Source organism: Palaemon carinicauda, chromosome 27 (genome assembly GCF_036898095.1).
Source record: "Palaemon carinicauda isolate YSFRI2023 chromosome 27, ASM3689809v2, whole genome shotgun sequence".
In the NCBI taxonomy this organism is placed as follows: domain Eukaryota; kingdom Metazoa; phylum Arthropoda; class Malacostraca; order Decapoda; family Palaemonidae; genus Palaemon; species Palaemon carinicauda.
This window is the reverse complement of record NC_090751.1, coordinates 48,375,778-48,402,277: the sequence shown is the minus strand read 5'-3', so window position 1 is coordinate 48,402,277 and position 26,500 is coordinate 48,375,778. Positions and strand designations below refer to the sequence as shown.

Below are 26,500 nucleotides of genomic sequence, written 5' to 3'. Positions count from 1 at the left end.
TAATAATAGAAAAAATAGATGGTATATGTAGAAACCATAAAGACTGGAATATACTCCTATCCGGAGATTTTAACTTTCCTTTCGTGGATTGGAAAGAACGGATAGAAGAAAGTGGTTGTATGTATACATATAAAAAAGATAGTAATAGTAGCGCAGAAGATAAGAGGCAATTTGAAAAGCTTCAAGATATGCTATTAGAACATAATATGCAACAAATAAACCACATTCCAACAAGAAAGGAAAATGTCCTAGATCTAGTATTTGTGAATGAGGTGAATTATGTTAAAGAAATAATAGTGTATAACACGGGAATTTCAGACCACAATGTCATAGAATTGATAGTTCATTCCAAAGCAAGTGATCACAGAATTAATAAAAACACAAAACTTTGGGAAGGATATGGAAAATATAACTTTTACAGTAAGAATATTAAATGGTCAGAAATAAATGAAGAACTGGATAAAGAATGGAAAAATGTATTTATAAGTGATAATATACAGGTAAATATGGATATACTGTACAAAATACTGGAGAAAATTGTTGAAAAATATGTACCGAAAAAAAACAATAAACAAAAGACGTGCATACCAAGAGACAGAAGGATCTTATTTCAGAAAATTAAAAAGTGGAAGAAAAATCTTGCAAAAGAAAAAAATGTGTGGAAAATGAGGGAAATAAAATGTAAGATAGAAAATGCAGAACAAAAGATTATACAGTCGAAAGAAAATGAAAAAAGGGACTTAGAAGAAAGGACACTTCAAAATATAAAAAGAAACCCCTAAGTACTTTACTCCTATGCAAAAAAGATGAATAAAAGGAGAATAGAAATAGGCCCTCTAAGAATTGAAGGACGGCTAACGAATGAAAAAAAGGAAATATGCAACATATTAGCAGAAAAATATAAGAGTGAGTTCACGCCAAGAATTGCGAATGAGAATAATGAAACAGAAATGAGAGAAGAAAATGTTGAATATCTAACGGATATAGATATTAATGAAGCAGATATTGTCACGGCTATAAACGAAATTAAAAATGGATCGGCAGCCGGACCAGATGGAGTTCCAGCGATTTTGTTAAAAAAAACTGCAAACACTATCGCGAAGCCACTTGCAATACTGCTAAGACAGAGTATAGATATGAGCGAGATATATGTTAAACATAAATTAGCTTATATAACCCCTATCTTCAAAAGTGGATCAAGACTAGAGGCAAGCAATTATAGACCTGTTAGTCATGAGCGAGATATATGTTAAACATAAATTAGCTTATATAACCCCTATCTTCAAAAGTGGATCAAGACTAGAGGCAAGCAATTATAGACCTGTTAGTCTAACATCACATATTATGAAAGTGTATGAGAGGGTAATAAAAAAGAAAATAATGAACCATTTGGTCAAAAATAATTTGTTTAATATGGGTCAACACGGTTTCGTACCTGGAAAAAGTACACAGACCCAACTGATAGCTCACTATGAAAACATATACAATAATATGATATATGAAAAAGACACAGATGTGATCTATCTAGATTTTGCAAAAGCCTTTGACAAGGTAGACCATAACATATTGGAGAAAAAAATGAGAAAGCATAATATTGTGGGAAAGATAGGAAAATGGGTAAAAGAATTCCTGCAAAACAGAAAACAGATAGTGGTTGCAAATGACGAGAAATCAGATGAAGCCCAGGTAATATCTGGTGTGCCCCAAGGTACGGTATTAGCTGCACTGCTATTTGTTATTATGATCTCAGACATAGACTGTGATGTTGAAAACTCCGTAGTGAGAAGTTTCGCCGATGACACAAGAATAAGTAGAGAAATTACTTGTGATGAAGATAGGAACTCGCTACAAAGAGATCTAAACAAAATATATGAATGGGCGGAGATAAATAGGATGGTATTTAACTCCGATAAATTTGAATCAATAAATTATGGAAACAGAGAAGGAATGGTGTATGCATACAAGGGACCTAATAATGAGACAATCACAAACAAGGAAGCAATTAAAGACCTTGGTGTAATTTTAAATAGGAATATGTTATGCAACGACCAAATAGCAACACTGTTGGCTAAATGTAAAGCAAAAATGGGAATGTTATTCAGACACTTTAAAACAAGAAAAGCTGAACACATGATTATGCTTTACAAAACTTATGTGCGTAGTACACTCGAGTACTGCAATGTGATATGGTACCCACACTACCAAAAGGATATTGCGCAAATAGAGAGTGTACAAAGGTCCTATACTGCTAGAATAGAAGAAGTTAAGGACCTTGATTACTGGGAAAGACTGCAATTTTTAAAACTATACAGTCTAGAAAGGAGAAGAGAACGCTACATGATAATACAAGCATGGAAGCAAATAGAAGGAATTGCTGAAAACATCATGGAGCTTAAAGTATCAGAAAGAGCAAGCCGAGGTAGATTAATAGTGCCAAAAAGCATTCCAGGTAAACTGAGAAAGGGGCACAGGACATTAATCCACAACGCACCAGCATCGATAATGCAGCGACTATTTAATGTGCTGCCAGCTCATCTAAGAAACATATCAGGAGTGAGCGTAGATGCGTTTAAAAATCAGCTCGATAAATACCTAAGATGCATCCCAGACCATCCAAGACTGGAAGATGCAAAATACACTGGAAGATGTATTAGCAACTCTCTGGTGGATATACGAGGTGCCTCACACTGAGGGACCTGGGGGAACCCAAACAAAAAATAAGGCAATAAGGTAAGGTAAGGCTCTCTCTCTCTCTCTCTTTATTGATAAGTGCATTGGATTATTACAACCAAGAAGTTTTTGAATGGAAGCGTACTTTTTTTCTTTACTGAGAAAAATGTGTAATAGGAAAGGTAACATTAATCTTATAGTTATGCAGTATCCTTACCATGATGAAACTTTTCAAAGTATTTCTGAAGTTAAGTAGGTACATACTCTTGTGTATTGTAGCAATATTAATGTGTTCTGTCGTGTTTTCCAATACTGCCTGCATATAAGCTCTCCTCCTCTTTTTATGTGAATTCATCTGTAGAGTTTTATGTAACATAATATTATTTCCTGCTGAGTATAGCTGAGAATGTGCTTCTTTTATCAATGTGAGGTTTTTTCTAGCAAAGCTCTTTTCCATCTCTTGAAAAGGATCTTTAGTTGGTCTGACTACCTAATAGGTTTCCGTTGGTTATTCGAATCCACCTTCAAACCTCAATTGCAGTTGGTTCCCTGGCCATCCTCAAATTATAGGCTACTCGATTTCCAATAGTCTTTTCTTCTTCCTGTAAGTACTTTTGGACGCTATGAATGAGATACTTATTTCTCTGTCTGTTTTCCCTTTCAAATTCTCTTCATTATAACAGTAAGAAATATTTGTTCTTCAATAAAAGGGGACTTGAAGGCTTTGTATCGTGTCCCCACCGGGTGTTCAGATTTATACCTTTATATGAGATCAATACTTACGCTTTTGTGAAGATGCACCATATATATATATATATATATATATATATATATATATATATTGAAATGCCGTTAAAGTGTTTGAGTGTGTGTGATACATTTGTGGTACATGGGTCCCCCCTAAAAAAGACGTACATGTGAAATAGGGCTCCCTACTCTGGAGAGCCGCACTGTAGGCGGTTCCTTTTGCAGGCGATATGCAGGTTTAAGTCGATCAATGGAGACCCAGTCTTCTTCATGAACGTTTATTAAGAACGCCTTCGTTGTTCGACGAATCATGAAGAAAGGGCCTGTATAAGGGGGTGTTAGAGGTGGCTTGCTGGTGTTGCTGCACAGGAAAACGTGTGTTGCCTTGTGCAAATCTGTCGTTATGTGTTGCTTCACTGGGGGCTTGTAAGTCTGGCGGTACAGAGTAAAATTTTCTACAACATAACGTAGGCTCTGGAGATTGTCGGAGGAGGTTGTTGATGGAAAAAAAATCGGCAGGGACGACCAATGGGTCCCATACACCATTTCAGCTGCCGAGACATCCCGGGTGTCCTTAGGAGTGGTCTTTATTCCCAGGAGAGGACCCAAGAAAGATGAGTAAACCAGCTGGAGTCCTTGCAATGGAACATCAAAGTGGCCTTGAGGGTACGGTGAAAACGTTCAACCATTCCGTTAGCAGCAGGGTTGTATGTGGTTTTCTGATGTAGGGTGATTCTCAGGAGATTTTCTAATGATGTCCACAGTTGAGAGGTGAAAGGGATACCAAATCTCGATATTGATCGCAAGGGTAAGGCATATCTACAGGAGGCAGACATTGCAGTTTCCATGGGAATGGCTTCAGGCCAACGACTGGAGCGGTTGATGACATTAAATTAGTAACGATGTTCTTGTGATGGGAGTAGGGGACCTACAACATCATGAATGTGGGCAAAGCGCCGCTGAGGTTGAGGAAAGGTGCCCAGTCCTGAATCCATGTGTCTATGTATTTTTGAGGTTTGGCATAAAGTACAGGTGCAGACCCAATCATTAGCATCCTTAGTAATGCCATGTCATATGAACTTTGTCTTCAATAGCTGTGCGGTAAAACGCCTCGAGGGATGTGAAAGGCCATGAATAATATTGAATACCTGTCGGCATATGGGAGAAGGTATCCACGGTCTAGGTCTACCGGTACTGATGTCACAGAGGAGGGTGGCGTTGGAGTTTTCAAGAGGGAAGTCCTACCAATGGGTGGATGTGCAGGATGTTCTACATGCTTGGTACTCTGGATCTTTTCGTTGGGCTTCTACTAAGGCGTTATAATCCAATCCCAGGTGATTGGCGGACAATGTGTTTCTTGACAGGACACCGGCAACGGGATTCATTATCCCAGGGATGTGTTGAAGGGTACAATTGTATTCAGACACGGCTGAGAGATGTTGGGGTTGACGGGCATACCAGGTGTAGGACTGTCGAGTGAAGGCGTGCACCAGAAGCATATGGTCCGTGCCAATGACGAAGGGCGTAATTTCCAATTCGCGGTCGAAGGTAGATGAGCCGGATTCAACCTTAGACAATTTTCTACTGAAGAAGGCCAATTGACCACCTGCTTGAGTACTTCCTCACTACCAACGCCACTGCCATCAGTGGAGAGGAGAGGTGCATGTGGCATGGGAAAAGTGAGATTAGCAGTAGGCCACTTCATGAAGGGGACTCCACTTCAGGTCTTCTTGCTTTCCCTTGAGGAATTCATTGAGTGGGGCAAGGGTGATGCGGTGCCCTATGAATGATACTTCGTTGGTGCTAAAGGTACTCTTGTCATACCGGACTGCAGGGCCGTTCTGTTGTACGCAGTCGAGCACAATGCGTAGGTGACGGAGATGTTCCTCTTTAGGCAAAGGGAACATAAGAACATAAGTATGTCGTCCATGTAACATACATAGAAGGAAAGGTCCCCTAAGATGCTGTCCATGAGACAAAAAGGGGCCCCAGCATTACGAAGGCCAAATCAGGAGTAATTTAAGGTGTATGTACCGAAGGGAGTAGTGATGACGGTCTTGCGGGTGTCTTCTGTGTTCATGGGCCCCTAATAATACCCATTCAGGAGGTCGAGCGTTGAGAAAACCTTCGCTTTGTGCAAGCAGGAGATCACGTTGGCGATGTTCAGGAGGGATAGTGATCTGGTTCTGTCTGTATGTTCAGTTGCCTGTAATCCCCACACAGATGCAGAGCGCCATCTTTCTTCAGGACAATTTGTAAGGGTGACGACCATGGCTCGAGCCCTTTTGGCAAAGGCCCATTTATTCCATTTCAGCTAATGCCTGTTTAGCAGCTGCAATACGATCCGGTGTCAGACGTATGAATCTGGCAAACACTGGAGGCCCTGTCATCTTGATATGGTGATAAATACCGTGTTTAGTTGGAACTGTGGTCGTTCGACAAAGTTCTGGATGGAAAACTTTTGGGTACGAAGGGAAAAGGTGGGCGTATGCATCCATGGGTGCACTGATGTGGAGAGTGATGTCGGAGGGAGCTGGTTGGAGAGGTGTCGAGGAATACGAATCCGAGTTGACTAATCGACAGTGAGCAACATCAACTAGGAGTTGGAAATGTGCGAGAAAGTCTGCACTGAGGATTGGCAATATGACGTTAACCTAGCCTAGAGAAACTTTCAACTATATTTGGCGCTTCCAAAAAATAAGGTGAGAGTTTCATAACTGTGGGTGGGCATAGCAGATCCGTTGGACGTTACCAGACAGATGTCGGCTGACTTAGACTACATCGTGCCCAGGAGAGTGGCCTTGGCAGAAGAAAACGGCAAGCACCCGTGTCTATCAAAAATTGCACGCCCGTTTCTGTGTCGTGTAAAAAGAAAAGTTCAGTGACGGGAGGCCACTGCCGCAGCCGATGACCTACTCACAACTTTTTTGGTCACGGACAACCATTTACACATTTCTCCGCAGCAGCCCTGAATCTGGAGTGGTAGTAGCATAACTGTGGCTGATGGGTGTCAAGAAGTGGTTGTAGAAGCCGTTGGTTGGGCCGTAATTAATTGTTGGGTGGTGGGCGGTTTCGTCGCCGCTCCGGCACGTCATGGGGTGGACGTTTGTGTCTTACCGCATTCTCATCAGCTTCGGTCGATGTTGAATCGTTGTCCACTTTGTCAGAAGGAGAGGCATTGATGGAGGACTTGAAGGTGGTGAAGTGGCTGTCCTTAAGGGCATCAACTTTGGTCATCAGGTTCTTGATGGGAAAAATATCGACATAGTAGATGGCACCACATATATGTTCGGGAAGGTGCCGTACCCAAAGGTCATGAATTGGATTCACTTCACAAGGAAAGCCTTCTGCGTCAGGTTGTAGACGATCGATACTGGTAATTTCCCTGAGGGCGAGCGAAACCTTGTGGTTCCCCAACGGTTGTTTAGAGAGCTGAAAAAGTTAAGCTATGCGGGCAGCTGGCGATGGCGAGTTCTGCTCCAGGAGGTATGATTTGAGGGTGTCGTTTGTTATTTGTGTGTGCCCTTGCTCGCATAACCAATCAGATACTTCCCGGAAAGCGCCCTTTGGGATCGCTACGTAAACTTAATCTGCTTTGGTACTTGACTGAGTCCCGCCCTTAATGTGAAACTAGACTTTAGCACACTGGAACCAGGTGAGCACTTCTCCTATGACGAAGGACAATAGTTTCAGGGGCACGGCGTTGATAGTAGAGTCAGTGTCTAAGGGTGGTAACACCAAACGGTAAGACAACAGTGTGCGGAAAGGAGTGAGGGAGCTGGACACTCCAGTGGTCAGCAATGTGTAGATGCAGCAGTTAGGTAATAGCTGAGAGGCGGGATGATTGCAAATAACTTTTTGACAGAGCATGAGCTAATATACAACCCAGTCCAAGGAAGAACTTTACAAAAATTCAAACACAATGATGCACGAAGATACAGGCTTAAACTCGTTATCACCGAAGGGGTTACTGCACTATCATTGTTCAGTGGCCACTGTCCTCTAGGTAATTGTAGAAGAGATCTTTAGCTATATGGTAAGCATCTCCTCTTGGAGAAAGACTCTCCAAAATCAACCCATTGTTCTCTAATCTTAGGTAGTGCTATAGCGTCTGTACCATGGTCTTCCACTGTCTTGAGTTCGAGTTCTCTTGCTTGAGGGTACACTGTGGCACACTATTCTATCTTCTTTTTCTTCTTTTTTTTTGTTAAAGATTTTATAGTTTATATAGGAGATATTTATTTTAATGTTACTGTTATTAAAATATTTTATTTTTTCCGTATTTCTTTTCCTCACTGGGTTATTTTCCCTGTTGGAACCCCTTGGCTTATATCATTCTGCCTTTCCAACTATGGTTGTAGCTTAGCAAGTAATAATAATAATAATAATAATAATAATAATAATGATAATAATGATAATAATAATAATAATAATAATCATCATCATCATCAGTGCAAGGGGAGGGCGATGACGATAATATACCCCCCCCCCCTCCAAAAAGAAAAAAAATTGCCGTAACGGTGTACAAGCTTGTGTCATACACGTGCGATACACTGTAAATGTTCGACAATAATGTTATCAAATCTCAATTGTTAACACTCTGGTAGATCAGGTTTCTTTTAATATCCCTTGGATATGTTACATTATAACAATGTATACATCTGTCCTAAATTTTTTGAAATTTCTTCATCTGAAGTAAGGTATTATTCCTCAGCTCGGTGACTAAGCTTTTATTTTTGACACCGTTTGAGATTTCATAATCATATTGGGACTCCTCAACTAAGGTTTCTTCATAGGACTGAATCAAACACTTCTTTTGAATAATTCCCCCCCCCCCTCTCTCTCTCTCTCTCTCTCTCTCTCTCTCTCTCTCTCTCTCTCTCTCTCTCTCTCTCTCTCTCCTCAAGGTGGACTTTGCTCTTAGTTTTTATTGAAGTAAACTGTTGAAGGTTGAATTTTTTTCCCTTCTCATGAAGCTTTGTAACACATTTCAGGGCGCTTCTTTACTTTATTTTGTGGATATTAACAACCCATGATACGTTTGGGTCGTTTGCATTCACTGCTTTTATAGAACTCGAGCCCATTTGTTTTCTCTATTCGTACTTTGGATGGATCTTTCTTTTTATCTATGATGAAGCAATCTTTTCTTTTAATTTTACTCATAGATTCTTTCAACTCATGTCTAAATTAGGTCATTTTTTTGAAAACTGCTCGATCTAAGTTTTAAAAAGTTATTTTTAGCTATAAAACAATTGTGTCCTAAACTCACTCGAATTGCTGTTTCTTGTATGTGTATTCTTGAAAGTCCTTCCAGCATGGGATTAGACATCCATGTACCCTTTCCTCTCTACATTTAGAATTTTAATAATATCGTTTAAGATTCCTTTGAGTATCAGCTTTTTTTTTCTTCTCCGTGTGTAATTTCATTAAGGGTCTCCTGCTCAGCTCTTTCGAAATTTGCGCTCGAAAGGGGTGATTGGATATGACAGGCCTTTCACAGTATTATGGTTCTGATGTTGGAGATGAAGCATTTTAATTGCGAAAGGTAGAATCCCCTACGAAGCGTCATTAAGGATGTGCTATTTTTGGGTGCGTGGGAGGAGGTCGAGATTTATTGTAGGTAGTAGGTTGACCAGGGCACCAGTCACCCGTTGAGATACTACCGCTAGAGAGTTATTGGGTACTTTGACTGGCCAGACAGTACAATAATGGATTTCTCTTGCCTACACATACACAGAATAGTCTAGCCTATTCTCTGTCCTCATGCACTTGATAACACTGAGATTACCAAACAGTTTTTTCTTCGCTCAAGGGGTTAACTGCTGCTTTGTAATTTTCCAGCGACTTCTTTCCTCTGGGTAAGGGTGAAGGGACTTTCTAGCTATTGTAAGCAGCTCATCTAGGAGGAGGACACTTCAAAATCAACCCATTGATCTCTAGTCTTGGGTAGTGGCCTAGTCTCTGTACCATGGTCTTGCTTGAGAGTACACTCGGGCATGCTGTTCTATCTTATTTTTCTTCTCCTTTTTTTTTTGTTACTTTTTATAGTTTATATATGAAAGATCTAAGTTAATGTTGTTACTGTTCTTTAAATGTTTTATTTTGGTTGTTCATTCTCTCTCCTGTAAATTTAGTTTATTTAATTTTTTCCTTTTCTCACCGAGCTCTTTTTCCCTGTTGGGGCCTTTGGGTTTATAGTATCTTACTTTTTCATCTAGGGGTATAAATTACTTGTAATAATAATAATAATAATAATAATAATAATAATAATAGTGATGATGATGATGATTAGGAATTTGAGTCCCTTTGAAAGTCGCCATCATTCATTACAGGTTATTATTGCTTTCCCGAAAACAGCTAGTCCGTAGAAGTGAGAACAATTTTGGTGATGAAATATTGTTAATGAAAATGATTTTCAATGTACTAAAGTTAGATTTACGACCATGTAAATGTCATATAAACTACCTCGCCCATAAATAAGAGACTGGTCTTAGTCAAAATATATTCCTGAATTAGCGTTGATGTTTAAACTAGTCAGGGTCTTGATCAATAGTTTTTATTACATATCTTATTGTAAATTGTTACCTCCGCCAACGAAATTGGAGAGGAGGTTATGTTTTCACCGTTGTTTATCTGTTTGTGTATGAACAACTTCTTGGCCACAATTTTACCCATAGGGTAAAGAAACTTTCAGGGATTAATTGTTAAGTTGAGAATTGGAAGCGATTCAATTTTAAAAGCCCTGGGTCAAAGGTCAAGGTTGGGAAATAATCTGCCGTGGTGAAGGTATGCGCTCTACTGAGTGTCCCTTTAGTTTGTAATCATTCTTGAAGGTTAATTAAATATAGAGTATTTGGATCACTATGTAAACCCATTTGGATTTGTATGAAATCTCTCATTTCCTTTTGTAGTATGATATTGTCCATATTATTGTTCAATTTAACATTAATTACCGTTGACAACTTTGGTAATTGAGCATCGAATTTATTTAAATCATAGAACCATTAGGAGTAATTACAGTTGCAAAGCTCCCCCCCCCCTTTTTATAAGAGCAAAAATATATATAATAAGCTAAATTGAATGATTATTTGGTTTAGAATTTTAATGGATGAAAAATAATTTCTAAACCTACAAAGATAATGTAGATCTCTCTCTCTCTCTCTCTCTCTCTCTCTCTCTCTCTCTCTCTCTCTCTCTCTCTCTCTCTCTCTCTCTTTAGGTTTTTCTTTTATGATAATAGGGCTTGACCTACTGTATTACTCCTTTAGTTCTAAGGATATAATTTATGCTTAGTCTGAGTTTAATGGCATCATGACCCTGGCTTCCCCTTATGCCCAAGGCTTGTATGTCGACAGCAATTTGTTTACAGTATTGGTGATCAGACATTTTTATTGGTCATCCTCTTGTTTGTTTTGAATTTTTAAAGTTTGTATATAAAAGATCTAATTAAATATTGTTACTGTTCATAAAATATTTAATTTTGATTATTTATTACTTCTCATGTAGCTCATCTATTTCCTTATTTCCTTTCCTCACCGGGCTATTTTTCCCTGTTGGAGCCCTTGGGGTTATAACATCTTGCTTTTCCAACTAGGGTTGTAGCTTGGCTTTTAGTAATAATAATAATAATAATAAAAATAATAATAATAATAATTTGTTGATAGAACGACAGGCAATGTAGTTAACGGGAATACCTACTTTCTTTATAATATACGAACCTGATTTAAATTTGTAGGCAAAATAAACGGCCGTGAGAAAAGCTAATTCCAGTTGTAATATTTTTATCTGATAACTTTTCTTTATTTTCCCACAGAAATTACGTAAATTTTTAATGTTTATTTGCAGTTATAACTGTGGATCGCCTGATGGTCATCAAGTTCCCCTTCGGCGTGCATCGCCTGGATGGAGGTGTCACGAAGCAGGTGATGGGCGGGGTGTGGGTGCTGGTGACCCTGTTGGCCGCCCTCCCACTCACATACCTTGACTACTTCAAGAACTTCTACGGGAGGTCTGGAGTCTGTCTAGCTCTCCACATCACCAACGAGAAGCCCAATGGATGGGAGTATGCCGTCTTTATATTCCTCGGTGAGGATGGCCAATGAAAAGAACTATAATATATATATATATATATATATATATATATATATATATATATATATATATACATATATAAATTCATATATATATATATATATATACATATATATGTATGTATATGTGTATGTTTCTATATGTATGTGTATGTATATGTATATATATGTATGTATATATATATATATATATATATATATATATATATATATATATATATATATGTATGTATGTATGTGTGTGTGTGTGTACATATATCACATCACCTACAGTAGATGTGTTGATAGTTTGGTTGCAATACCAGTTACTTATTATGCTTCTGTCGTATAACACCTTTTAAAACGAAATATACGTTTGGCAATAATAATTTCGTTTACCTAAGAGAAACACGTTTATGGCTGGAAATATCTGGCTTTTATTCAAATCCAAATATTGAAAACATCAGAATATCAGAAAGGTTTCTTTTACAGCAAATATGTAGCATTTCATAAATTTCGTCTCGGATTAAATCGTGTGTGCTTATATTCAAGCTCATGACATCTATAGGGACACCCACAAGACTTCCTTTTGATGCCTTAAGTTTTTGTATACAACAACATTTGTGTAAATCATTACAGTGCTAATTCAGGATCGTCTAACTTACGAAAAGAGCATTCTCTAAGAATCTTGACTCATTGAATTATAAAAAAGCAAGCAAGAACTTTCTCTCCTATCAGACAGAATATATAACCCTGCTTTCTTGCATGTTTTCATCTCCATGCAGAAATGAATGAAAGGGAAACTCATATCACTCGGAAAATTACACTTGCAACATTTTACGAATATAATTTATGAAAAAACTTTTTTTGACAAGTTGGCAGTTGCAGCGAATGGCTTGAGCATCAAAGACTTGGCATTGAAGGAAACTTCTCTCTCATGACTAACCTTCAGGGATTTAGAGACCAGATTTCAGAAATAAACTTTCAAATAAGATCATTTTATGCTTTAATAAGTCTCAGAACGAGATTTTGCTTTTTTTACCACGTCATCAGGTGAAAATATTTGTTGTGTTTATTTTGTTTCTTTCCGTCATTTAGGTAATGATTTTTCATATAAAAGATCATGAAAATTATTTTTTTTTAGTCGCTAGGAGTGAATTATAAACACGAATAGGCTTTTCTTTTTTTTTTTTTTTTTTTTTGTCTAAGAAGAAAAATAAAAGTGTATTATACTTGGAGTGTGGTCATGAATAGGGAATGATGAAATACATATGTAGATAAAGCCTTATCGGCTCATATGTGCACAAGAAAATGTAATCCTGCATATTGCATTTCAATAAACTTCTTCCTTACTGTAATGTTTTTGTCTTGGATGATATTAATTGTGTAATATTCTATATTGCAGTATTGAACTTGCTGAGCTTCAGTGTCATCGCTGTGAGTTACGCCCTAATGTACGCCGTTGCTCGTGAAACACGGACGGCCGTGGGCAGTGTCCCTGAGGCCCGGCCCAGCGAAAGTGGCATGGCCACCAGAATGACGCTAATCGTTGCCACCGACGCTGCTTGTTGGCTTCCTATCATCTTTCTAGGAATCGCCTCTCTCTGCGGTGTAGCTGTGCCTCCTAAGGTGAGTAGTGTCTAGGTTAATAGTTCATTTTGAACTTGAATGAAGGTTTCTAAGAGTGAGCTTGGAAAGATGAAATATTTGTTTCCTAGTTGTTACATGCTTAACAGCTTTACTATTCCACACCCGGACTATGGGAGACCTATTGAAAATAAGATCTAGTGAAGAAAATTCTATAAATGTTTGGGTAATTAGATTCATGTATTTGCTTCTAAATTATTTCATGAGTACATTTTGTCAAAAAAGATTAGTTCACTTATAAGAGATGGTTGCATATGTTCTAAGGCTTCAGTAAGACTCCAAGTTTCCGATGCATAAGTTAATACTGCTTTGGCCATCTGATTGAATACTTTTCTTTTTAGAGAAAATGGCATTTTACTTTTCATAATCTAATTTTCTTCACCAAAATCTCTCCATCCCATGCTTACCTTTGTTTTTTTGGTCTCATGTCTGGGGAAACTCTTACTGTCTGCCTAATGTATGTAAATTCATTAACAATATCTAGAGGTTTGTTCATAACTCTCATTTGCTGTCTATGTATTTTCATTGATTATATCAGTTTTACTCATATTTACTTTCAGTCCTACCCTTATTTTTACTCATATTCACTTTGTCCTACCCTTATGCTCTCTCTATTCAACTCTTTCATCATCTTTTGTAATTCCTCTCACAACTATGTCATCTACAAATCTTAAATTGTTAAGGTATTCACCATTAATATTAAATCCTAAATTTTCCCAATCTAAATATTTAAAAACTTCTTATAGGCATACTGTGAATGATTTAGGAGAGATAGGCTCTTCCTGTCTAACTCCTATCTCAATCGGAATGTTCTCAATCTTTATGTACTAACTGAAATAGATATCTTCAAGCATTTTCACGTGAGATTGATCTATTCCTTGTCTTTGAAGTGCTTTCATTACTCCTGAAATTTTGACTGAGTCTAAAGCTTTCTCATAGTCTACGAATGCCATACACAAGACTTTGCTGTTGATTTTTCCATTAGCTGGTTAATTACACGTAAATGGTCAGTTGTTGAATGCCTGCATAGGAAGACCATAAACAGACAGTAGTGGAAGAACATGTCTGAGGTCTTTGTCCTACAGTGGACTATATATATATATATATATATATATATATATATATATATATATATATATATATATATATATATATATGCGCATACATACACAATATATGAATTATGAATATCAACACGATTTTGTGTTCATTAGCAATTAGTTTCAACCTCACATTGGTATCAAACTCTAGTCTATTCAAATGAAAGGCAAAGTAGCTAGCAATCATGCCTTTGTTGGAAGGCTAATGTTCAATGCAAATATGAGATATATATATATATATATATATATATATATATATATATATATATATATATACATATATATATATATATACATATATATAAGAAGTATTTTATACATAATATATATATGTATGTATGTATGTATATAGTCAAACAGCATTTATGTGTGTATATGTATATTATGTGTATATTTTGAACCAATCTCTTGAATTCATATAAGGGGTATGCCTTTATATAAGTCCATAAAATTATTTTTTCAAAAATTATGGGTTTATTTTATTTTTTATATACTTGGAAAATTCCGTATCATGATATATATATATATATATATATATATATATATATATATATATATATATATATATATATATATATATGGGGTCGTTCGTGTGAAGAGATTAAGAAGTTTTGGAAAGAAGTGAAGAGAATAAGGAAGGGTGGATCGATGAATGAAGAGACAGTGAGAGCAGAGAAGGGAAGGTTGTTTTAAAGAGAGAATACGAGAAAATGGTGGGTTGAATATTTTGAAAGATTATGTTAAGAAAAATAGGGTGGCCGGTATAATTGCTGTTGCAAGTGTCGAGGTTCTAGTGATGATAGATGAGAATGAGTGAGAGATTACAAGAGAGGAAGTGAAGTGAGCACTAGACAAGTCGGGAACAGAAAAAGCACCTTTTATGGATGATGTGAAGGCTGAAATGTTAAAGGAAAGGTGTGTGACTGTACTGGAATGATTTGTGAAATTGTTTAATATATGTTTTGTATTGTCAATGGTTCCAGTGGACTGGGTGTGTGCGTGTATTGTTCTCCTATACAAAGGTACAGGAGATTTGCCTGAGCATGGTAATTCTAGGGGTATTATTTTATTGAGTGTGGTTGGAAAAGTATATGGTAGAGTGTTATTTAGTAGGTGTAAGGATAAAACGGAAGGTGCAATCGTATAAGTGCAGGGTAGCTTTAGAAGAGGTAGGGGCTGTATGGATTAGTTTTTTTATATTTAGATATATGTGAGAAATATTTACTTAAAGGTGAGGAGGTATATGTTGCACTTATGGATGTAGAGAAGGCTTATGATAGAGTTGATAGGGATGCAGTGTTGTATGTAATGAAGTCCTATGGAAGGGGTGGAAGGTTGTTGCAAGCACTGAAGTTTATACACGGCAGTATAGCATGTTTTGGGATGAGGAATGGAGTGAGCGAGTGGTTTTCAGTGAAAGTGGGGTCGAGACAGGGGTATGTGATGTCGCCATGGTGATTCAATTTGTTTGTTGATGAAGCAGCAAGTGAAGCACTCGACATTTTAAACTGATCAATGAGTGATCATAAGTGGGAGGTGAATCAGTTGTTGTTTGCGGGTGATACTCTATAGGTTACAGACTTGGTTAGAGGAGAAGCTGTGTCTATCAGTGACGAGTTTGGAAGGGTGTGCGAGATAATGAGCTTAAGAGTAAGGTTATGAGATGCACAAGAAGGGATGGTAGTGCTAGATTGAATGGAGAGTTGCTTGAAGTGGGTCAGTTTAAGGATATTGCTTTTGTTTTTGCTGCAAATTGTGGATTGAAAGCAGATGTTCGTTTGTGTGAATGAAGGATGTAAAGTGTTGGGACAGTGAAGGGAGTATTAAACAATAGAGGGTTAGGGATGAATGTATACAAGAGTACTGTATGAGAAAGTGATTGTACCAACTGTGATGTATGGATCGGAATTGTAAGGATAGTAAGAAATTGACTATTTTCGAGATGAAGTGTCCGAGGAGTATGGCTGGTGTATCTCGATTAGATAGGAATGTGGTAGTGAGGGTGAAAACGTGTCTGAGGAATTAATTAGCGGCTAGTGAATATGAATGTGTTTAGGTGGTTTGGCCATGGACGTAGGTGGAAAATGGACTTTAGCTGAAGCAGATGATGAATGCAAGAGTTGATGGGAGAAGTGGAAGAAAGCCAAGGTTTGGGTGGATGGATGGAGTGAAGAAAGCCCTCGATGACAGGAGAATAGATGTGACAGAGGCAAAAGTGTGCTAGGAATGCAAATGAATGGCAAGATATTGTGACGCGGCAGTAGGGATATGAAGTTTAATATGTGGTGAAAGACTTAAGTAGGGTGGGATGTGACACTAGCAGTACCAGCCAAACTCAGCCGAGTCCCTCTTCAGGCAAAGAGGAACAATGAGAATGGAATACCCTTTTCTTTTTTATTATGTCGCCTACCCCCAAAATTGGGGAAAGTGTCATGGTAGATAGATGTATGTTTTATTTTTACAATTTTGGAATAAAACATTTTCCTTCTAATTCAAATTTTCTTCTAGGTCTTCTCCTGGATAGCTGTCTTCGTCCTTCCTCTGAATGCAGCTGTTAATCCAGTCTTGTATACATTATCAACTGCTCCTGTTCGCAAGCGTTTGAAGAGTCTCCGCCAGAGATTCTGCATCATGTGGGGACACCAGTCGAGGTCAGCTCCAGCACGGTCAGGTCAGAGGCTTTTAGGTAATTCGTAGTTGTAACCTTGCTTGGAATAGATGCTTAGCGGTGCTGTTTGTTCTTTGTTGATGCATGTTTGTTCTTTATTTTATTTGTGGCCTTGAAACTTGACAGTATCAGTGTTTTAACAAATTTATATAAGAAAATATGGTGATTTGTTGCGTAATTTATCACGTTATTTGTAATTTAAGTTAACCGGTATTAAGATTTTCTTATCGCAATTCTGAAAAAAATGTCCCTCGAAAAAGTTTGAACAATTTCAAACATAAAAGAAAACCTCTGTGTTCGTGGTCCTTATCGTTATGATACAATTGCCTTCATTAATTCCATTACACTTCACGTGGAGCTGTACATTTAGCAGGTAACATTGTGTATAACAATAGAGAAACTATTGACAACACTTACAGTAAAATCCTGTTCATTAATTTTATGAAGTGCTGAGTCTATAATAGCACTTTGTAAAATTAACACGTATTTACAAACTCGGCGACTTCGTTTCTCGTTTGCTACAATGACCACCTAACAGACGTCTCCATAGCTTTCCTTGAAGTGTACTGGAATTATTGAAACCAATCGTACTAAAATTATATTCTCTTATGCTATTTACTATTTTTTTTTCTTTTTTTTTTATAAACCTAAATAGATATAGTTAAAAACAGGTTTTTTTAACACGTAGAGTCTGTCGAGACGGTGCATGCCAAATTTGTGATCCTCGCTCATGCATTATCGCAAATGAAACTAAATTTTGTTTCCAACGTAAACAAAGTCTCTTCATCCACGTTAATATGACGGACTCAAAATATTTCTACTTCACCTTTGCCCTTAATGCACTTCTTATTTGTTAATAACGTACCAAATGACAGCTATATCTGCCATTACGTTTTATCTGAGTTTGCTGTTTGTAACAAAAATGTCGTTTCCTCCAAAAAATTGTCATTGCCTGATCCAACCCTTTGATTCTTAAACAGTGAGTAATCAATAATGAAATTGATCCCACAAATATGCACTTCGCCATTCGCTTCTCCCACACACACACACTGAGTCCTCGCTCAAATGAATCCTTTTGTTTTAGGTCGATCTGTGTGGAGTTAAAGTGATGATTTATCGTGAATGTAAACAACTTGAATGTTCACATTGCTAAATATCATTTTGCCTCCATAATTCATGTAAAAATCAAAGGAATAATGGGTGTGATGATAATTCGTTTTTTGTTAAAATTTAAACAAACTAGATTTGTCATCATTTGAATGATTTTTGCCTCAAACTTATTTCATAACGACTTCTAATTATTATTTATTTGTCGTTATCTTTGATGATTGGAACAGTCGACATTATTTTAAAAAGTGAAATCTTGATGTATTATGACACTAGTGAAAAGAAGAGGTATGATATGCTCTGAATTTTTTTCAATTTTAGTAAAATAAATTTTAAACCTCCTAGACATGAGGAATGGCTTCTTTATAATCTACACAGTGTGAACCATTCAAGTTTTGATTGTTATGCGGTAGCCTGTCGGGAACGCCCCTGCCTGGCGATCTGCTGGACCAAGGTTCGGGTCCCTCTCAAGCTCGATAGTTTCTTGGAGTGTCTGTAACCACATCATCCTTGTGAGTTAAGGATGGGGTGTTTTGGGGAACCTACAGTCTACCTGCTGAGTGATCAGTACCCAATGCCTGTCCCTCCGCGGCCCTAGCTTGGGTGGAGAGGAGGCTTGGGCGATGATCATATGTATATTTGGTCAGTCTCTAGGACATAGACTGTCTTTGTTATATATATTTTACGTAACCAAAACCACCCAAGCACAATGCATCCAATTTTTGTCCTATTTTTTTGTACACGTTTTTATACTATTTTATTCCGTCTGTCATGTACAGTACACGCACACACACACACACACACATATATATATATATATATATATATATATATATATATATATTTATATATATGTTTGTGTGTGTATATATATATATATATATATATATATATATATGTATATATATATATATATATATATATATATATATATATATATATATATATATATATATATATTTCAGCAACTTGAGTTTTTCTTTATGATGATGGAGACAATCTTAATGCAGTAGTTTTTTCGTGTGTTTACAGTTCCCATCTTAACCGCCGAGCTTTCTTGAAATAGGATTAAGCTTTCCTATCTTCGTGCTATCGTTAATCAAGAGAGTTACCTCAAATTCCTGCAAATGTCTTACCACTTTCATTTATCCACCTGCATACTAACACTGGCCATGTTTTCTAGTAATTTTCCTTCACTTTGGTAAGCCTGCGATGCCTATTATCTTAGTAATGCTAACTTTATTATTGACATTGAGGAGGGGGCTGAATGGCATCCATAGCATTGGTGTCTGATTTGTATTCTAAGTGATCTTGTATCCATCGAAATCCTAGTAATTTCTCTTTGCTGGAAAGTTGGTTTGTTATTATTATTATTATTATTATTATTATTATTATTATTATTATTATTATTATTATTATTAGCTAATCTACAACCCTTGTTGGAAAAACCAGATGCTACGAGACCAAAAGCTGCAACAGGGAAAATAGCACAGTGAGGAAAGAAATATATGCTCAGATTATAAGGACGATAAGGGCAACCGTCATCTTGTTCGAATCTTCAAATTGGATCTATTTTTTTCAAAGAGAATTTTTTTACATGATTTAATTTCTGCTTTTCTTATACATAATTCTATGACAATATGAAGGTTGATACTTGATGAATATTAATATTTTTTTATTAATCATTTTAATAAATATAGTTATTTTTATTATCCGTGTACTTTGTTTTGTGGATTGGGGTTAGGAAAGAGATTTCACCTTACCATTATCGATAATTTTGTATATAATCACAAATCAATTGTTCAACCCAAGCCCTTAGTTCAACCATCACTTCAAATCCTTTTTATACCCTCCCACTAATTTGCAGCAGGATTTCCTAATTCCTAAGCATCTCTCAGTGAAATCATTCATCCAGTGAATGTTCAATAGCCACTAAGACTTAACACGCCTTTTCTAACCCATTACTTTCATAACTAAAACAAAAAAATTTAATTTTCTTTAGAGAAACTCTCAAGTTACCATCCAGTCTTTAACACCCCCTGGATCATGCACGTTGTATATCTATTAGTTTAATCTCAAGGGCTTTATAGTTCCATGTGTGTGTGTGTGTATGTGTAACATATAGCCTTTTTTTTAACTGTAAATACATCTTACTGTTTTAGTCACTCAAATGCCACCCTTCCAGGTATCGGGCCCTTTGGCGATACTATGAACCAGAATCACACACACTTATACATTTACTTTATTTACTATTGTACACATACATACATACATTTAGAGTACCTTAAATATTATTTTAAACTGACCTAAATACTATTTTATAGATCAGCTCTAATACCTTAAACTTATCTATGTTAGCAATAATTCTAAGCTATCGAATACTTACTTATATTCAAATGAGAATATATTTTGTATTCAAATTTATGAGAATTAACAACCTTATATTTAGGTCAACCAGCTAGCTAATTAGCTATACAAATCTTCTTTTAGAAAACTTACAACTAAATATTTTCTTACCCACAAACAAATCTTACATCTAAATGTAAATATATATACCATAGAAAGACACACACTATGAACTGAAACAGTTATTACATGTATCATAACAACTATATTTTCCTCATAATACCATAAGATTGTTTTCTCTCCTTGTCGAGAGTCTTATTCCACTGGGAATTACAATACGCAACATAATCATCTAAAAATATCACAATATTATTTTCCACAAAAACATCAATCGACAGGCACCGAATAATATCTAAGTACAGTATATCTCATTAAATCCATCACGTATGTTTTCCCTCTTTTTGATATACAGCTGTAATACGAATTTTATACTTATTTATTACAGTCTCTTTTACTGCCACTTGCATCAAAATTCACCTTTCAATTCTTACAGTCTACTTTAATTATAATAATTGACTAAGGCTTGAATAATCTCACTATCGCTTTGCTTAGACTGTTCATTTTTTAATTCTGTCTTACTCTTTGCCAAGACTTGTTTATCTCTGTCATCAGCTTCTCGGTTACTAGGAAACGCCCAACCAGGTCTTGTGTCTCAAAACAACAAACTGGCTAATGGAAGGGAAGTCACGTAAGCTAACAACTTCCTCTGTTTAAAATTCCTACAAAGGAAGACAGGATTATGGAAGCAGGCAAATGAGAGGCAAAACTAAAGAAAAGGATTAATTAGAATAGAAAAATGTAGGACTACTTCTAAGGAATTTCAAAGTAATGCTCTCTCTCTCTCTCTCTCTCTCTCTCTCTCTCTCTCTCTCTCTCTCTCTCTCTCTCTCTCTCTCTCTCTGCGATTAATTTTGCTTATAAATACTGTATATGGGTAATATTATTTTCCTCATTTCCCTAAAATCTTTTGGTATCGTGACAAACAAGCCATAAATATGTAATTCCATTCTTTATCCTTTTGCCTCTTTCATAAGACTGCAGTGATCATTTCCATTATCATTCCTCTTACGGGATGTTTGTACAGGACTTCTACTGCGCCAGTTTAATCGAACATCAAAAGAAACCAATCTCAGGTTTTTATCGATAAGATTAACTGCATCATTTATCAGCTCTCTCACTGCCGTTAAGAATTACCTTATACTGTATACGGTGACGGGCCAAGAGTAGGTTGTGACTCAAAAGGCGAGATGAAAGCAACTGAGTACCTTTATTACAGAACATCGAGTTTATATACTCACCAAGTCCCGGCAAGAAGGTCACAAAATACAACAGGCTATTTCATATCCAACCGGCAACTGGTTCTTTCAACAGTTAACAAAGGAAAAGCACACAGGTTGATGCAAGTTGATGTCAGTGCGAGGGGAGAGCAAAGATACAAAGGATAATATATACAAAAAAGAAAAATGTCATTACTATGTACAATCGTGTGACACACAGGTGGTACATGGCTTCCCCCTAAAATGACATACTGTACATGTTAAATAGGGCGCCCTGCTCTAGAGAGGCGAACTGTAGGCGGGTCATCTCGCAGGAGATAAGCAGGTTTTAGACGATCAATGGAGACCCAGTCTTCTTTGTCACGAATGTTTAGTAGAAATGCTTTCGGATTGCATCGCATCACAAGGAAAGGGCCCGTGTAAAGGGGCGTTAGCGGTGGCTTACTAGTGTCGTTGCGTAGGAAGACGTGCATTGCAGAGTGCAAGTCTGTCTGTATGTGATGCTTCGCTGGGGGTCTGTAAGTCTGGCGGCATGGAGTAAATTTTCCCATGACGTGACATATTCGCTGGAGAACGTCGGAGGAGGTTGCAGAAGGAAAAAATTCGGCAGGGACGACCAACGAGTCGCTATACACCATTTCATCTGACGAGACATCCAGGGCGTCTTAGTTCCAGGAGGACCCAGGGAAGCTGAGTAAACCAGCTGGAGTCCTTGCAGCGGGACATCAAAGCTGCTTTGAGGGTGCGATGAAAACGTTCAACCATTCCATTGGCAGTGGGGTTGTAGGCAGTTGTCTGATATAGGGTGATGCCGAGGAGATTCGCTAATGATGTCCGCAATTGAGAGGTGAAAGTGGTACCCCTGTCAGAAGTAATATGCCAAGGTATACCAAATTTTGCAATCCATCCTGAGAGTAAGGCAGATGTACATGAGGCGGACATTGCATTTTCCATGGGAATGGCTTCAGGCCAACGATTGGAGCGGTCAATGACAGTAAACAGGTAATGTCCTTGTGATGTGGGTAGGGGCTTACAATGTCAACGTGAATGGGGCCGAAACGACGCTGAGGTTGAGGAAAGGTGCCCACTTCTGAATCCCTGTGTCGATGTACTTTGGAAGTTTGGCAAGAAGTACAGGTGCGGACCCAATCCTTAGCATCCTTAGAAATGCTATGCCAAATGAACTTCGTCTTCAGTAGTTGTGCAGTAGAAGGGCGCTATGGATGTGAAAGGCCGTGAATGAAATCAAACACCTGTCGGTGCATTGGAGCAGGAATCTAAGGTCATGGTCTACCAGTACTGATGTCACAGAGGAGGGTGGTGTTTGAGTCGTCGAGGGGGACGTCTTCCCATTGGAGGGATGTGCAGGATGTCCTACATACTTGATACTCTGGATCCTGTCGTTGGGCTTCAGCGAAGGCGCTATAATCCAATCGCAGTTGAACAGCGGCCAACGTGTTTCTTGACAGGGCATCGGCAACGGGATTCATTTTCCCAGGGATGTATTGAAGGGTGCAATTGTATTCAGCCACAGCGGAGAGATATCGGTGTTGATGGGTGCACCAGGCGTCAGGCTGTCGAGTTTAGGCGTGTCCCAGAGGCATGTGGTCTGTGCGAATGACGAAGGGCGTACCTTATAAGAAATGGCGAAAGTGACGGACAGCCAAGTGCACCACCAGCAATCCGCGATCGAAGGTACAATAACCCGATTATGCCTTTGACAGTTTTCTGCTGAAGACGACCAATGGGCGGGGCGAGCCGTTGACCACCTGTTCGAGTACTGCACCAATAGGGACGTCGCTGGTATCGGTGGAGAGGAGAGGGGCATATGGGATGGGAAAAGTGAGAGCAGCAGCCGTTGATTGGGCATTCTTTGCGTTGCAGAAGGCCGCTTCTTGAAGGGGACCCCACTTCAGGTCTTTTGGCTTGCCCTTGAGGGAGGCGTAGAGGGGAGCAAGAGTGGCGGCAATGGCTGGCAGAAAACGGTGATAATAGTTGATCATGCCCGAGAATTTCTGCAGTGCTTTGACAGTCGAGGGCGTAGGGAAGTTCTTAACGGCTGCTACCTTCTCAGGGAGGGGATGGACTCCTTCAGGAGTGATGCGGTGCCCTAAGAATGACACTTCGCTGGCGCCAAAGGTACACTTGTCGTACCGGACTACAAGGCCGTTTTGTTGCAGGGGGGTGAGCATGATGCGCAGGTGACGAAGGTGTTCCTCTTTTGAGGAAGAGACCACTAAGTATGCCGTCCACGTAACATACACAGAAGGGGAGGTCCATGAGACGTTGAAAAGTGGCCCCAGCATTACGAAGGCCAAAGCAGGAGTAATTGTAGGTATCTGTACCGAAGGGAGTGGTGATAGCAGTCTTGGGGATGTCTAATGGGTTCATAGGCACCTGATAATACCCCTTCAGGAGGTCGAGCGTGGAGAAAACCTTCGCTTTTTGCAGGTAGGAGGTCACGTCGGCGATGTTTGGGAGGGGGTATTGATCCGGTTCTGTTTGTGTGTTCAGACGCCTGTAATCCCCACACTGACGGAGGGAGCCGTCTTTCTTCAGGACGATGTGTAAGGGTGACAACCAGGGGCTGGAGGCCATCTGGCAAAGGGCCATTTCTTCCATTTCGGCGAATGTTTGCTTGGTGGCTGCCAATCGATCCGGTGCCAGATGTCTGAATTTTGCGAAGACTGGGGGTCCCGTCGTCTTGATATGGTGATAAATGCTGTGCTTGGCAGGAGACGTTGGAGTTTGGCGAAGTTCTGGAAGGAAAACTTCTAGGTACGACGTGAGGAGGTGGGCGTAGGCATCCTTGGGTGCGTTGATGTGGAGAGCGAGGTTGGAGGGGGCGGGTTGAAGAGGTGTCGACAAGTACGAGCCTGCTTTGACCAATTGTCAGTGGGCGACATCGACCAGAAGGTGGAAATGAGAGAGGAAATCCGAACCAAACTTTGGCAATGTGACGTCAGCAACGAGAAACTTCCAATTAAATTTACAGTTTCCAAACGATAATGTGAGGTTCTCGTAACCGTAGGTGGGTATCGCAGATCCGTTTGGAGCTACCAGGCGGACGTCGGCAGACTTAGACAGACTACATCATATCATGGAGAGTTCCCATGGCAAAAAAGAACGACAAGCACCTGTGTCTACCAAAAGTCGCACGCCTGTTCCTGCATCTTGTAAAAAGAAAAGATTAGAAACACGGGAGGCCACCGCCACGAGCGATGGCCTACTTGCACGTTTTTTGGCCACCAACAATCCTTAGCACATTTCTTTGCGGCAGCTTCGAATCTGGAGTGGTAGTATCAAAACTGCGGCCGATGGGCGGCAGTAAGTGGCTGTAGAAATCGTTGGTTGGGGCGCGAGCGAGTGATGGGTTATGGGTGCCTTTGTCGCTGCTCTGGCACGTCACGGGGTAGGCGTGTATGTCTTACGGCATTCACGTCAGCTTCGGTTGATGTTGAATAGGTGTCCTCTTCGTCAGGAGTGGGGTCGTTGATGGAGATCTTGAAGGTCGTGAAGTAGCTGTCCATTAGGGTGTCGGCTTTTGTCATCAAGCCCTTTATGGGTAAACTATCGACATTGGGTATAGCAGTGCGTACGGGTTCAGGTAAACGGCGTGCCCAAAGGGAGCGAAGTAGGTTCATGTCACGAGGAGAGCCGTGTGCGGCAGGTTGCAGGCGAGCGATACTGGTCATTTCCCTGAGGGCGAGCGAAGCCCTTTGGTCCCCCAACGGTTGTTGAGTGAGCTGAAAAAGCTTTGCTATACGGGCGTCTGGCAACGGCGAGTACTGCTGCAGAAGGTATGTTTTGAGGGCGTCATACGCTATTGGGGTCTCTCTTTGTTCACAAAGCCAGTAAGATAATTCCAGGAAGGTGTCCTCAGGTATCACCGCGAGAACATAATCGGCTTTGGTGGTTGAGTGAGTCACGCCCTTGATGCGGAACTGGACTTCTTCACGCTGAAACCAAGCAGACGCCTCTCCACTGGCGAACGATGAAAGTTTGAATGGGGGCGACGCCAACTTCCATGGATCCGCCATAGTACCAGTGAAGGCGGGCAAAGGCGGGAGGAGTGAGTCGACTTCCGGGGTCACCAATGTGATTGGCCAAGAGTAGGTTGTGACTCAAAAGACGAGATGAAAGCAACTGAGTACCTTTATTACAGAACATCGAGTTTATATACACACCAATTCCCAGGAAGGTGGTCACAAAATACAACAGGCTATTTCATGGCCAACTGGCAGCCGGTTTTGTTAACAGATAACAAAAGAAAAGCACACAGGTTGATGCAAGTTGCTGTCAGTGCGAGGGGAGAGCAAAGATACAAAGGATAATACAGTATATACAAAAAAGAGAAATGTCGTTACTAAGTACGATCGTATGACACACAGGTGGTACAATACCAATGGAAAACCGCAGTCTCATTTGGGGACAGATTTTTACTTATACCTTTAGTGGAATTTTTATTTTAACTAGAGATTTCTTACATTCTCACCAAACTGGTCTTGGTCTCCAGTTTGAGGATCTCTCACCTTTATATTTTGTTTTCTTGTATTCTGCAGCTTCTTTCGCACTCCAGTCATGTCGCTTCTGAGAAGGTCCCTAATTTTAGTATTCAATCATTTGATAAAATTAGTCTAAATTCCTATGCACTTCAAGTCACCAACACTCCCTTCCAAAGAACACATCCCTTAAGCCGTTCGAAGCCCATTCATGAAGACAATGTTTTGGGTATTAAACATACTGTATTCTACTGCTATTTTAACTTTTCCCCGGGAGTATTGATTCAATACCATGACATTTATTTTG

At 39.0% G+C, this 26,500-nt stretch overlaps 1 protein-coding gene across 1 annotated transcript in view; it reads left to right on the top strand.

Moving 5' to 3' along the window:
* The window catches only part of LOC137620718 (G-protein coupled receptor GRL101-like), a 111,230-nt gene that overhangs the window by 67,074 nt on the left and 17,656 nt on the right, over window positions 1-26,500 (top strand). Inside the window, exons 7-9 of the mRNA XM_068351077.1 lie at window positions 11,263-11,502; window positions 12,892-13,115; window positions 16,742-16,919. Of these exons, the coding sequence (XP_068207178.1) occupies window positions 11,263-11,502; window positions 12,892-13,115; window positions 16,742-16,919 (642 nt within the window). The remainder of the gene's footprint in view (window positions 1-11,262; window positions 11,503-12,891; window positions 13,116-16,741; window positions 16,920-26,500) is intronic.